The 16190-nt window shown below is 40.7% G+C and overlaps 1 protein-coding gene across 1 annotated transcript in view; it reads left to right on the top strand.

The window, feature by feature from the left end:
• The first annotated feature begins 4662 nt into the window (after positions 1-4662).
• LOC122403232 overlaps positions 4663-16190 on the top strand; it is a 317776-nt gene continuing 306248 nt past the window's right edge. Inside the window, exon 1 of the mRNA XM_043406617.1 lies at positions 4663-4841. Within this exon, the coding sequence (XP_043262552.1) occupies positions 4709-4841 (133 nt within the window). The 5' untranslated portion in view covers positions 4663-4708. The remainder of the gene's footprint in view (positions 4842-16190) is intronic.

The raw sequence follows: 16190 nt of genomic DNA on the forward strand, positions 1-16190 counted from the left end.
TCTGAATGAACTTAAGGATAAATTAAAAATTTATGAACGAGTGCGGAACGTAAGTCGACCGGGGGTGAAGAAAGCACCTGTGACGCCGACGACCGGTGCAGCGAGCACGAGCAACGGAACGGGGAAGACGCATACGACATCAGGATACGTCAGACCACCACCTCGATGCTTTAACTGCAACGACGTGGGACATTTGGCCAACGCCTGTCCGAAGCCAAAAAGAAGCCCAGGATCGTGCTACATCTGTGGATCGGTCGAGCATCAGAAGCAGTCTTGTCCGCGGCGATCGGAAGCGTTGAGGGAAGGGAGAGGAGCGAGGAAGAGCGAGATGAATACGCACCTGGTTAATTTAAGGGCAAGCGAGATAAGTCCATGTTACACCGTCGAATTAATTTCAGATCTAGGTAAGATCGAAGCAGTTATCGATACCGGAAGTCCGGTATCATTTTTAAGTCGGAGATTAGTTCCCGCGAATGTTCAATTAAATAATTACGATCGTACGATGCGATTCGAAGGAGTGAACAGAAGCGCGATAGAAATATTGGGCCAGTTGAGGGAAAAAACATTAGTTTCGGGTTGCGAAGCAATACTCGATTTTTACGTGATTCCGGATCGAACGCTTAGTTGTGATTGCTTATTAGGTCGTGATTTTATTAATAATGACAACTTAGATGTTACGATCGGGAAATCGGTTATTATTCGCCCGAGCTCGATTGCGGAAATAATGAAGATAGATGTGATAGATGATAAAATAAATAACGATATTCTGGACAATTTAATAGTTAATCCGAATTTAGAATACGAGTGGCAGGAAAAAGTAGGCCAAATTGTTAACGAGCATTACGTGAAACCGGATAGACCCGAACTTCCAGATACAAAATTAGAAATGGAATTAATTTTGAAACCGAATCATCAACCCTTTTACTACAATCCGCGACGTTTATCGTACTGCGAAAAGAGTGCAGTGACAGCAATAATTCAGGATCTATTAAGTCGAGAGATTATCCGTCCAAGCTCATCGCATTATTGTAGCCCGATTGTGTTGATAAGGAAGAAAAATGGACAGTATAGGATGGCGGTGGATTACAGAGATCTAAACAAATTAACATTGCGAGATAATTTCCCTATTCCTAGGATAGAGGATCAAATTGATCAATTGCGGAACAAATCGTACTTTACCCGGTTAGATTTGAAGGATGCATTTCATCACGTTTTTATGAAAGAGAACTCAATTAAATACACGGCATTTACATGTTTTATGGGTCAATTTGAATACCTACGTATGCCTTTTGGGTTATCAAACGGCCCATCATTTTTTATGAGATTTATTAATAACGCATTCCAACAATTATTAAATCAACAAAAAATTTTGATATATCTAGATGATATTTTAATTGCCACCGAAACCCCTTGTGAAAATTTAGAGATACTTGCAGAAGTTTTTAAGGTAATAGTTAGAAATTGTTTAGATTTAAAATTAGCCAAATGCGCTTTTCTACTTACGGAAGTAGTCTATCTAGGTTATCGTATAGACTCGCAAGGCATTAGACCGAGTGAAGAGAATCTAAAGGCTGTGTATGATTATCCTATCCCCAGAAATTACCGCGAACTGCAGAGCTGGTTGGGTTTAGTTTCGTATTTTAGGAAATTCATAAAAAATTTTGCAGTAATAGCAAAACCGCTGTATGACTTGTTAAAATCCAAAGTCAGTTTTCGATGGGACGATGAGTTGCTAAATTGTTTTGAAAATCTGAAAAGAATATTAATGTCGGAACCCGTGTTAGCTATTTACTCGGTACACGCAGAGACTGAGTTGCATTGCGATGCGAGTTCACACGGATTTGGATCGGTCCTATTGCAAAAACAAACAGATGGTAAATTCCACCCTATCTGTTATTTTAGTAAAAGAACTACTCAAGCAGAGAGCAGATATCACAGCTTCGAATTAGAAGCATTAGCAATAGTTTACGCGCTGGAACGTTTTAGAATTTATTTGCAAGGAATACCGTTCAAAATTGTGACGGATTGTAACAGCCTGAAATTAACTTTGGAGCGAAAGGAAATAAACCCACGAATTTTGCGATGGTCATTAATTTTACGAAATTATCAATATACTTTGGAACACCGAACGGGGGATAAACTAGTACATGCGGACGCACTTAGTCGCGAATTTAGTGTGTTGATTATCACGGAAAATAGTTTCGAACAGAACCTTTCTATTTTACAGGATCAAGATCCACGGTTAAAAGTATTGCGAGAGGAATTGCAAAATTCCGAAAATAAATTTTACGAATTGAGCAATGGATTGGTTTACCGGAAGGTTAATAACAAACGTTTATTTTGTGTTCCATCTTCAATGGAGGAAAATATAGTTAGGAAAAATCACGAAGAAATAGGTCATCAAGGGGTAGATAAGACCCTCGAGTATATTTCGCGAATTTATTGGTTTCCGCAGAAGAGGCAGAAGATCCAAAAATGGATTGCGAATTGTTTGAAATGTATCACGTATTCGGCCAATGCGAACCGGGTAGAAGGCATATTAGAATGTCCGGATAAAAATTCAGTACCATTTTACTCCGTGCACATTGATCACTACGGTCCGTTGGAACGAACAAATCACCGTTATAAGTATATTTTCGAAGTGATTGACGCATTTACGAAATTTGTGAAATTTTACCCGACCGTCAGTACCAATGCGGACGAAGTAATACGGCATTTACGAACTTATTTTTCCGTCTATAGTAAACCGTACAAAATTGTTTCGGATCGAGGCAGCGCATTTACCTCGAATAAATTTAAGGAATTTTTATCGGAATTGAACATACAGCAGGTGTTAATTGCGACCGCAACACCACACGCAAACGGTCAAATCGAAAGAATAAATCGTTCTCTTACACCGATGTTAGCGAAATTAAGTCCTAGTGCCGGTACATGGAATCGAGTATTAGCAGAGGTGGAATATGCAGTTAATAATACGGTAAATCGTTCTACGGGAGACACGCCGAGTCGATTATTATTTGGAATCAATCAAGTAGGTACTGTGTGTGATGATTTGCGTAGGGTGCTAAACGAACGGGATGTTGATGATCAGGAACTATCTACGATAAGAGAGAATGCCGTCGCGAAAATTCGTGCAACCAACGAATATAATAAAAAATATTATGACAAACGACACAAATTACCAGTACAGTACAGTGTAGGTGATTATGTAGTTGTAAAAAACATAGAGGTTACGACGGGAGTTAACAAAAAGTTGTTGCCAAGATTTAAAGGTCCGTATGTCGTCAAGAAGGTGCTTGACAAAAATCGATATGTTATTAGTGACCCGGAGGGGCATCAAGTAACCCAACTCCCGTTTGAAGGTATATCTTCCCCAGAAAATATGCGAAAATGGGTGAATTTGGATAATGAAAACAATTAAACAATCTGTTTCTTATACTTTCTTCTGTCTTACCGGTTATATTTTGTGTTTAGTTTACTTGATGCGTCGCATTGTGAATGTTTGGTAATTCATATTGTTTGTTTTAGATTGTAATATGCGTTTCATAAAAAATATTGTATTTAGTATATTCTATGGTTTACTTGTGCTATGCGTTAATTTGATTAGTTTGTGCCATGACGATTGAGGGCAATCTTTGGTCAGGGTGGCCGAACTGTAGTATATGTATACAATGTATCGGGGAATCGTCGGCGAGTTTGCTGCGTTCGACCGACGAGCGTAGCGAGACGCCGGCAACGTCGGAGAAAACAAACGCATACGGACAACGAAGATATTAGGAGAGTCGCATGGTAACGTTCGGTGTGCGAACACGTATTTTATGCATTTATGTTACGGCCGTGGGGCCAGCTTAGTACATCTACCCTTTACGTTTATACTTACTGTGTTTTTCTAATCTAAATATATACATATATATCCACCTATTATTACATTAGTGCTTCATTCCTGACTTTCCCGGAACAAAGACTACTACAGTAAATCAACACCAAAAGAGAAAACTGTATCCACTGGGACGTGATTGCGCGGTACGTATAATAGGGGTCGCGGTCGACGTGGGTGATCGATGAATCGAAAGAAAGCCACGTAGCCGGAAAGCGAGATTCGAAGATAAGGGGTCCGGAGATCGCACGAAAGTCGGAAAGATCGAGGAAGTTTCGAACAACCGTGGAAGAAATCGCTTCGTAGGGATCAGATTCCGGGCGTCGAGTGCGCATGCGCGAGCAAAGATGGCGTCCGCGGCACGAGACGGCGGGGATGGCCGGCGAGTGTACGCGACGTCGCGTCGCGACGTGGGGTTTGGCGGGGTTTGTCGGATCGATAGCGCGCATGAGGGTGCGCGAACACCTAGGTCGGTGATCGTGACGACCTAGCCGCTACTGTGAGTCGAGTATCCGATGAGTATTCCCCGATGTCAATAGCGTACGTGCGTCCGTGTGACGAGCACCGGGTTCGGTAGCTCGTCGACGAGAATCGAGTCGTGTCGTGGTGTCGGTCCATCGCGCGCGCCTGTCCCGTTTACAACGTCGCGACGCGTCGCGTTGCGTCGCGTCCGCCGGTTTCCATCGTGGTTGGATCGCGCTCGAAACGAGAACCGATCGGACGGATCCGTTCTCCGCGTGTGACTCTGTGCACGAAGTTATGTTCACGGTAGTTAGGCACGGGACTGCCGCGGAAGCCGGTATGGTGTCTCGTTGAGAGAAAGTGTCAGGTATGTCCGTGATGTCTCGAGGTTCGCCCTGGTGCTGGACCGCGCCAGGGACGAGGAAATCCACTGTTTGTCTGGCACTCGCCATCCTCGTCGGTTTGTTATCGCGAGGTGTCGTCGCTGAGAAGAGTAAAAAATGTGAGTAAATTGTTCACAACTTGCGCTCCTCTGTTCCCCATTACGTTTCAATTTCCACCGTTTGTTTCGTTAAACGCTTTTCCCACCGTCGTGCGAATCCGAGCGTGGAAAATTAGCGTCCTTTCAGAACGAAATGCGATTTGAATATTTCGTGCCATGCGCTTCGGGGCTCGCTTCCTGAAGTTTGTCGCGATTTACCCGAGAACTTGTGTGTGTCGCATTTGCGAATTACGCATCGTTGACACTGTTCGCGGAACGACTCGATATTAAATAAAGGCATCCGCGCGAACGGAATTTTTTGGTGAACGGTTTTATCGTCGCTGTCGGAGCTTTGGTTTCGATTTCCATAGTAAACATTGACCGGTTTAACCTTGAACGCGACTGTTCGGAAATACTACGTGGGTAATTAATAGAAACAGTATGCTCTCGCGCTGGAAAGTTTGAATTAGGAAGTTGCGGATACTCCGGAGGCGCAGTCAAGGAAAAAGTTAAATTACCCTCGAACTTTAATTAAAGTACAATCTGGGGGAAGTTGAATTCCATTTTTCAGCCCGATACGCGAACTTTCTCCATTCAGAGTTGTTTCTACGCGCGTAATTTTTTTTCCTCGTAATTTATACGATCGTGCTAAACGGTTGTCTTCGTTGTTTATGTTATGTTACCAAGACCATGTGGGAAATAGTTGGACGCTGCATGCAATCTATCATACCCTTCTAAATTAGAACGCGAATTAAAAGCTCGTACAACGTGCTACGATATCTTTTTAATCGATCAAGATTAAAGGAATTTTCGCTGTTGTTTGTTGATTTCTCTCTTACCTTTTCTGACACATAATAAACTACCTCCGGTTTTCTTCACACATTCCACGGTCGCACAAAGCTTTTCCACTCTCCGAAATTCAGCGCGACGCTCGCCGTCTTTGTTCTCCGGGAATAGAATAATAACGGGAGCAATAAAATGTCGTTTGTATCGTCCGATAAATTATTCATTGATCGAGCGAAGCTTTAAAAACGGATACACGTTTCGTTTTCAGTTTTCCTTTTTCAGCTATGCTCGTTAGATTAAATTATTCGCCCTGTCCAGTTATATTCGTTCGAAACTTACATTTTATTAACGATGAGTTTCGCCAGAGGCAATGAGAAACGGTGACGATGAACGTTCGAAGCGTTGCTTTCGTATCGCTCTCATTCTTTTAACCCTTTGTTATACAATGACGAGTCTGAATTGTTGCAAGTTCTTGATGTCAAGTTTTACAATCACCAGGCTAAAGTTGCTCCTTCACCACGAAAACTGACTAAAACATCATAAAAATGGTCCAATTTTTAAATAGCCATAACTCCTACAATAGTGAATATATTTCATTGAAATTTTTGTCCAAAGTAGAGCTCATGTATACCTACAAAAAAGTATTAGACAACTTTTCCGTACAGCGTCAAACAAGTTGATTAAACATGAAAAACGAATTTGTAAGAAAAATCGACGCGGGGTAGGTACATACCTACATTTTTCGGCGAAAAAAAAATTTCAAATCTTTTTAAAAAAATTATTTTTGGTTGCGGAGGTCAATTACAATCATTTTTGGTGAATACACATAGCTCCGAAATCCTACGCACTTTGGAGAAAGAAACTCAGTACGGGTGGAACTTTAAACGTTAGTAACTTTTTAACAAAGCCTCCATCAACAAATTGGTATTCTTGATTTTCGTCCTATTTTGGCCACTAGAATCTCCCGTTACAATTTTTCCCAAGGGTGACCGAACACATATTTACATTCACGAGGTATTCATAAAACAAATGAATTCTTTTTGTGATCATTCTTAGTACGAATAAATTTAAACAAAATTAAATGATATACGTTTGAAAAATTATTTGGAATTAAATAGTACGTCAAGGGGTTAACACGATAGGAAGGATACAAATGATAAAGTGAAGAATAAATTATTGAAAAAATATAGACCGAGTCTAGAATGAGAAATAGTTTTGGAGACGCTGCTGGTGTGAAATTATACCGGAGCTATGAGTCCTGGTAAACGGGCTGGATATTACGTGAAAATTGCTGTAATCACGCCAAAGTAACCGGAACAACGTTAATTGTTTGCTCCAGCGTAGTGCAGCGCAGCAGGAAGATTGCTGCGTTGCCACGGCCAGCTCACGACGAACGTGACACGGACCGATAAACGAAGCTAATTGCACCAGTGAAATTAGTTCGGCCGAATGGCCGGGTACCGCACTGATTTGCCGATCATGTGCGATCGATTAATGTCGATATTATACCGTCGATCAAAACGTATGCGTATCATAATAACTAATATTCCTTGTTATCGATTCGCTCGATCGTAACAATTTCCACCGCAACAGAGAGATAAACATCGCTCTCGAATATTATAAGGGGCCATTCTACCTTGTAGGCAAGAAAAAAAAAAGTTTCTTTGTGATTTTTGTTTGCGGGCTATTAAAGAGCGATTAATTCCGGGGTTTGTGGATGTATTTGTTATACAGGGTGTCCCGTAAATAGTGTAAGAACCGGAAATGGGGGGTTAAGCGGAAAAACAATCTAATGTTTGTAAAAAGACTTTATTTACGTCAGTTGTCTCCAAGGAGTCCGGGCTAAGACTGGACTTTGCCTTCACTCGGATCTCCCTAAAATACCCATTCACACACACTCATACATACACAACCTGGCCCCGGAGGCACGTGTTCGGTGACACGTGTACAGTAGCGGTACCGATTGTCGGCAGCGGTGCCGATTGTCGGTAGCGGTGCCAACAATCGGTACCGCTACTGTACACGTGTCACCGAACACGTGCCTCCGGGGCCAGGTTGTGTATGTATGAGTGTGTGTGTGAATGGGTATTTTAGGGAGATCCGAGTGAAGGCAAAGTCCAGTCTTAGCCCGGACTCCTTGGAGACAACTGACGTAAATAAAGTCTTTTTACAAACATTAGATTGTTTTTCCGCTTAACCATCCTACAAAATCAGAAGTGGGATAAGCTCGTGAATAAGCTCGCGGGTGAACGGATAAGTACGCGAATCAGTTTGCGAATTAGGAAATCCGAATAAACGAATAAGTTCGTAGATAATTAGTATTCAGATACGCGAATAAGCCGCGGAATTAGTGAAACTTTTGAAAGGTGCAACGATGAGTAGTCTTACGCTGGCAGCGCTAAAAGAATTGTGCGAGAAGCAGCAATTATCAACGGGTGGAACGAAATTGACATTAGTCAACCGGCTATTAGAAGCAGGGATTCCGAGGGAAACATTGCAGCTTACCACGGATTCCGCTGTAATTCAGGAGAACTGGACAATGGATGCGGAGGTGCTGCAGAACACGAGTTTACAGGAGGCACCCCGGAGCAGACCCCTTACAGAATTAGAGCTGCTGCATCGGGAACGAGAGTTAGCGCAACGGGAGATCCAACTGTTAAGAAGAGAGCTAGAAGCAGTCCGTCTGACCCCCAACTCGCGCGACAGTCCGATGCGTGCGCGTGAAACCAACTGGTGCAACGTCAAGGAGATGATTGGGAATTTCGATGGCAGTAACTGCAAAGTTGGAGTTTGGGTAAGACAAGTGCAGAGGCTGGTTGACGCGAACAGTCTCGACGACCAAGCAGCGAAGGCTCTCGTCTGCCACAAACTGACAGGAAAAGCTCTCAAGTGGTACTATTCGAAGCCTGACTGTGTCGACATGACTTGCGACGAGGTGTTGAGGGGACTGTGCGGTATGTTCGAACAAAAACTTAGTGTCCTCTCAATGCGGCATGAATTCGAGCAGAGAATCTGGAAGGCAGAGGAATCATTCATTGATTACGTGCATGAAAAAATACTATTAGGAAATCGGGTACCGATAGCGGACAACGAAATTATCGAGTACGTTATTGAAGGTATCCCTGACAAGGGTATCAGGTCCCTTGCGCAGGTTCGAAGCTTTGAAACCATCGATGAGCTGATACGAGCCTTTGGGAAACTAACGCTATCGCAAGACGGACAGCAACAAAAATTTTTTCGAAGAAAGGAGACAAATCAACCCACGGAGAAAATCAGCAAGGATCGGCGCGAGCAGAGGGAGCTACGGCGAGTGAGGTGTTTCAACTGCAACGGCAGCGGGAACTACGCGACGGAGTGCAGAGAGCCAAAACGCGAGCGAGGTACCTGCTACAAGTGCGGCAGTCCAGGACGTAAGGTCGAAAATTGCCGAGCCCCGCAGAACAGCGTCAGCTACGTCACCACTCCAAGGAACGTGGATGACGAGTTTTTCCCAACGGTAACATTAGAAATTACCGAAAAATGTAAGTCGTTTTCTTAGATGCGTTGATTGACTCTGGCAGTCCCATTAGTTTTGTAAAAGAGAGTTGCGTACCGCGAAGTTATGTATGTCGAACTGCAAACGGTAACGGATTCTCGGGTATAAATGGTAGCGTAATGCAAATTATCGGGTAGATCGAAGGGATTATTACTCACAATGGCATGAAACATAATGTAAATTTGCGGGTAGTAGAAGAAGGAACAATGAGGAATTTGATAGTGTTGGGCAGGGATTTCATGAAGGTCGCGAAAATGTCAATACAACTAGACCCGGAAGTTTTTGAAATTATGAATATAGAATCACGGGTAGTGAAAGATAGTTCAACGCCACAGCTAATAATTAACGAAAACATCCCTCACACCGTCCACGAGCAAGCGCGCCAAATTTTCGAGGAATGTTACATAAAACCAATTAGACCCGAGATCCCGCAAAACCAGAACACCATGGAATTATCGTTGACTGACGATAAACCTTTTTATTGTAATCCGCGAAGGTTATCTTACGCAGAAAAATCGAAATTAAAAGGAATTATTGAAGATCTATTGGAAAAAGGTGCAATTAGAGAAAGCGCGTCGGAATATGCGTCACCGATCGTTTTAACTAAGAAAAAAAACGGAGAATTGCGAATGTGTATCGATTTTAGAAAATTAAACAAAGTAACTAAGCGGGACAATTTTCCATTGCCACTGATAGAAGATCAGTTAGATTTATTGCAAGGGAAAAAATATTTCACATCATTAGATTTAAAGGACGGATTTTTTCATATTAAAATGCACGAAAATTCAATCAAGTATACGTCGTTCGTTACGCCACTGGGACAGTACGAATGCACGAAGATGCCATTTGGCTTAAAGGGCGGACCACTGAAATTCCAACGGTACGTTACGCAAATATTTAGAGATTTAATCACATCCGGGGATGTATCGGTGTATCTGGATGATTTTCTTATTGCAACTGTTACAATAGATCATCATTTACGGATTTTAGAGCGAGTTTTTAGGCTATGTGTCGCGAATAAACTCGAGTTAAGATTGGATAAATGCAAATTTTTGCAGACCAAATTAGAGTATTTAGGCTACGTCGTTACGAGTGAAGGCATTCAGCCGACCGAACGTGGAATCAACGACGTAAGAAAATTTCCGATGCCACGTAACGTTCGCGATGTACAGAGTTTCATTGGCCTTTGTTCATATTTTCGTAAGTTCATAGAGAATTTTTCGACAATAGCCAAGCCGCTGTATAATTTAACGAGGAAAGGTGTAGATTTCACATTCAGACCGGAGGAAGTCCACGCGTTCGAAACATTGAAAAGTTTATTAGTTAAAGCTCCAATATTAAGTATCTATTGTCCGCGCGACGAAACAGAACTACATTGCGATGCGAGCGCAATAGGGTTTGGCGCGATTTTGATGCAAAAGAAAGCAGATCAAAAATTTCATCCCGTATTCTATTTCTCAAAGAGAACGACGGATACAGAAGCTAAATATCACAGCTTCGAGTTGGAGACGCTAGCAATCATTTATGCACTACGAAGGTTTCGGACGTATTTAATGGGTATCCAGTTTAAAATAGTTACGGATTATCAAGCTCTTAGCCTAACCTTGAACAAGAAAGAAACAAATCCGCGAATAGCTCGATGGGTTTTAGAATTGCAAAATTTCGATTAGACGCTTGAGCATAGACTTAGCTCCCGGATGGGTCATGTGGACGCGCTCAGTCGGCAAATTTTGGTGATAAATGATAATTCGTTTGATAGGAACTTAGCATTATGTCAAAACAGTGATCCGGAAATAGTTAAAATCAGGTTAAAATTAGAGAATTCCAACGATAAGAGTTTTGAAATGACAAATGGGCTTATCTATCGGAAAATAAAGGTTCGGGCTCTATTTTACGTTCCAGCACTATTAGAATATAATATATTACAAAAATACCATAACGAAATGGGACACGTAGGTCCCGAAAAAACAGTAGAAAACATTTTAAATAGTTACTGGTTCCCAAAACTAAAGGAAAAAGTAAACAGTCATATAAAAGCTTGTTTAAAATGTATCGCTTTTACGCCAAAGTCGGGAAAGGAAGAGGGGTTTTTGCATGGAATCCCGAAGGGGAATAAACCATTTGTTACGCTCCATATCGATCATTTAGGACCAATGACGAAAGTCCGGTCTGCGAAAAAGCGACACATTTTCTTAGTTGTCGATGGGTTTACAAAATACGTTAAATTATATGCAACAAAAAGCACAAGCTCGGCGGAGGCTATTAAGAATTTAAAAAATTATTTTGAAACTTATAGTAGGCCAATAAAAATAGTTTCGGATAGGGGTACGTGTTTTACTTCTCGTGCGTTCGAAGATTTTATGAAAGAACAGAACGTGGTGCATATTAAGATTGCTACCGCCTCACCGCAAGCTAACGGGCAGGCCGAGCGGATGAATCGGACAATTCTTCCGATAATAGCCAAACTAGCGGACGGGAAAAATTGTGAATGGTATGACACTTTAGCAGATGTGGAATATGTGTGTAACAATACCGTAAATAAATCTACCGGCGAGACCCCGAGCATGCTGTTATTCGGGATACAACAGCGCGGTCAAGTTATTGATAGTTTGAGAGATGCGCTAGAAACTGCAGGAAAACAGGACAGCGATCGAGATCTGATTACCAAACGTGCGAAAGCAACCGAACAAATAGAAAAACGGTCGTTAATGAACAAGCGGAGTTTTGATAAGAAACGTAAGCCGGCGCGAGTATACCAAGTAGGAGATAAAATCATGATTAGGAACTTTGAAAATAGTAGTGATGCGCCTAAATTAGTACCGGAATTCAAAGGTCCATACGAGGTCGCGAAGGTATTAAGGAACGATCGTAATGTTATTAAAGATATTGAAGGATTTCAAGTATCCCAGATCCCGTATAAAGGGACTTGGGCGGCCGAAAATATGCGTTCATGGCTACCATAGCGAAGATAGGTGAATTAGGGTCTAACTATGTATATTTTCGTAACGTTTTTATATGATTAAGTAGCTTAAGTACCTATTGTATTCCTAGGTGTGACATTATATTAATTATGTTATATTATTAATTATTATTATGTTATTAATTGTATTGTGTTAATTATATTAAGCGGGGAAGTAGTTTAATCGGGACGATTAAAAGTCAGGATGGCCGAGTTGTAGGCAATTATACATGCCGCCGTTGGACAATCGGCACCGCTACCGACAATCGGCACCGCTGCCGACAATCGGTACCGCTACTGTACACGTGTCACCGAACACGTGCCTCCGGGGCCAGGTTGTGTATGTATGAGTGTGTGTGTGAATGGGTATTTTAGGGAGATCCGAGTGAAGGCAAAGTCCAGTCTTAGCCCGGACTCCTTGGAGACAACTGACGTAAATAAAGTCTTTTTACAAACATTAGATTGTTTTTCCGCTTAACCCCCCATTTCCGGTTCTTACACTATTTACGGGACACCCTGTATAACAAATACATCCACAACACCGGTGCCGATTGTCGGTAGCGGTGCCGATTGTCCAACGGCGGCATGTATAATTGCCTACATTTGGTAGATATATTTTCGAGACTACATACTAAAAGAAAACGCAAAAAAAAAATTCGATATTTTTAATCCCACAAAGTAGAGAGGCACCTTAAAAACACATACGGCCAAGGACCAAAAAGATAAGACAATTAATATCTAAACTTTTGTTCCGTGCTTGACTCTCTGATCCATAATCATCGATTTGATACGTATTTCATAATATTTTAATAAAGCTCGACTAGACCGACAAAGTTTGGCCATTAAAATCCGGGACGCTCCCCGTGCAGCTTTGTTACTTTCAGCCCGGGCTCTCCCTAGTCTTCGTTGTGTAAAATATAAACTCGAAGAAAGACTTTGGCTTCGCTGAAATGAACTTGATCAGCTTCGATCGATGGTTGCTCAGACCAAAGCGCGAGTTTCTTTGCAGTAGGTCTCTCGCACAGCATCGATTTTCTCTCGCGATATTGTACATAGATTTTTACCTTTGTGGAAAGAGACGCGCACTCAACGTCTAAGCCGCTGCTTTTCTCTCTGTTCGAAGTATGCTTGCTCCATATTTGCATCCGGCCTTGAAGCGTCTATCCTTTTTGCTTCCGTCTATTCCCGAATATGTGGACGAATACAGCTTTTATGCATATATTCTACTAAAATTATTTGCTCCATTGTATTTTTTGTTTGAGATATTTTTAAGAAACAAATTGTGTCAGTTGCCCTAATATGAAATATTTTTTTTTATACACGTGTTTCGCTTGCTTGCAGAACTTTTCTAAAAATTTAAATATTATGAATTTATAGAAAATTTCATGCTCTTTTAGGAAATTTAAAATATAATAACGGTTTAGGTTATCACAGTGCTCGTAGTATGATTTCGCAACAATTGTTGAAATTATGAATTTCTATCTCGTAAACCTAATATTTCGAAAAACTCAAGTAACATATTATTATTCCATATTACGAGCACTGTGGGACGACTTAATATACAGGGTGTTCAGCCACCCCTGGAAAAAATTTTAATGAGAGATTCTAGAGGCCAAAATAAAACGAAAATCAAGAATATTAATTTGTTGAGTGAGGCTTTGTTAAAAAGTTATTAAAAAATTAAATTAAAAAATTTCAAATCATTCACGGAAAAATTATTTTCGGTTACGGGGGTCAATTACATTCATTTTTGATAAATAGACATACCCTCGAATTCCTACGCACATTCGAGAAAAAAATTCGTTATGGAAAATATACTATGTGGTCGGAAATGTTTTTATAACTTTTTAACGAAGTTAAAAAATTAGTCAACAAATTAGTATCCTCGATTTTCGTCTTATTTTCGCCTCTAGAGCGAGTCACTCCTTTCTGGATGCAGAGTTTCTTGCTGAGAGAGTTTAGCAAGAAATCAAGCCGCCAGACAGTGACAAGGGTTGCCGCGAGAGGAACAGAGAGGGATGCAAGAAACTGGAGTATGCGGCTCTGCCATCGATGTTCCCCGCGTGAAAGAGAAATCGCCTACGTTCGGGAAAACGATGGTTGGGACTTTATTGTCTGGAACATTCTTCGATCGAGCGAATTCGGGACCGTTGCCTAAAAATTTTATCAATCCCTGGCAAACGTTCTTGTGTTCAAGATCTTCGATACGAAAATTTATAAATACCGGTTGCTTATAAATAGAAAAGACATTTCAGAAATACCGTTTCCGAACAAAGTTAGAAATATCGAAACGCCACGGCGGCGGTTCGAACAAAGGAAAACTTCATCGTTGTTTCTTTCGAAGCTTTCTCGTTTATCTAAACGTCAGTTTCAGGTCGCTTGAATAAAAAAAAGTTGAAAGAAAATAGCTATAAGCCACGCTTTAAGTTCTTTATCGGTGAATAGTAAATGAATTCCGGCCTTCCATGGACGACAACAACATATGAGCCCTACCGTCATAAATCTAACGCTTCCGCGCCGTAACGGAAAGTGGTATCAAAGTTAGGTTCCCTTATCTCTGCAAAACCAACATTTTCAACCCTTCGTTTTTTGCGTAGCACCCCTTCGCGCAGGCTAACCTCTCCTGAATCAGCAAAAAGAAATGTATTGCAGTAAATATAGCGGAGACATCTAATGAAAATAACTTTTCGAAATATAGAAGAATATTTTATCGAATGTAAAAGGATCAATGGTAAAATGACTTTAACCGTTATTAATGCAATTCAAACTGTTCGTAAACTATTCTGTTGCTCGATATATTCCGATAATAATAATCCAATTATCCCATTACAACGCAACTGTAGTATATGTATTACGTTCAGAATAGAATGTGGTTAGTTTCTCCTTTGTGCTCAATTCACTACTGCGTTTCTGTCAGGCCATTATCAATCAAAACTATTTGCCTAGAGGTTCTCTGCCAGAGCTTAAAGTCTAAGGTGCTTAAGGACGGCCTCGCGATCACAGTTTAATCTCAACTAGAATTTAAAAGCCCGCTTTAGCTTTCCAGGATACTCGGAGTGCCGTGAAACTGTAAAATCGAGCGCTCGAGACTCTAAAATTTGTAATAAATACAAAACGGATTGGGCCAGTTGCCCTAATATCGAATTTTTTTGTTTATTTAAGCATTTGAAACCTCATATGAGGTTTATTTCTGCTATACAATTATTTATTATGATTACACAGTACTTAAATTATGGTTGACACTAAGGTATGCTGCATTGTATTTTAAGATTACAAGCGAATTGACAGAAGTACGAACAGATAAGGACCTTGGACCATCATCAGGGCCGTATGAAGAAATGTTCCATCCAGTGTCGTCATTTTTGGAATTTTAAGTAGAATTAACAAAGGGAATTGCGTTTGGAGCAAATGTACAAATGTTGTATAATTATATAAACGAATTTAAAACACACCAAGCACACAATCTTTTTACACAAATTAATAATTAGCAACACAAATTAATATCATATAAGAATCACGTCTGTCTTTCCCAACAACTACAGGACTTGTATCCTCAGACGTACAAGTCTCTACTATTTCATCTTTAATCCACTCCTCTACCTGCTTATGAACAGTTTCACTCTCCAGTTTAAATAATCTACACTGTTTCTGACTAAGTGGTTGTTCATCTTTTAATCTTATACACATTTGTATGTTGCCTTACATTTTTTTGGTTCATACGATAAAACATTTTTTAATTCTTCGCGTAATTTTTCATCAGTAACATGACTAGCATCTAATAATTGCTCTTTAATAGGCTTAATATGAGCCTAATATGGAAAATGAGGACCTCAGTAAAAAAAGTAAACATCTCCTAAACCGTTATTGTATTTTAAATTTGATTCTTACCAGTCAAAGGAGCACCTATAAATTCATATTATATAAGTTTTTATAAAAGTTCTGCAAGCATGTGAAACATGTGTAGAAAAAAAAGTATTCCATATTAGGGCAACTGACTCTACCGACTTTTCCTAGTTTCAATCTCAAGTTCCGTTCCTCCAGGTTCACAGGTCGTCGAAGTTGTCCAAATAGTTTACCGAACCAACGATCA

This window comes from Colletes gigas, unplaced genomic scaffold, assembly GCF_013123115.1.
Source record: "Colletes gigas isolate AHSC1104 unplaced genomic scaffold, ASM1312311v1 Colletes_gigas_Sc00047, whole genome shotgun sequence".
In the NCBI taxonomy this organism is placed as follows: Eukaryota; Metazoa; Arthropoda; class Insecta; order Hymenoptera; family Colletidae; genus Colletes; species Colletes gigas.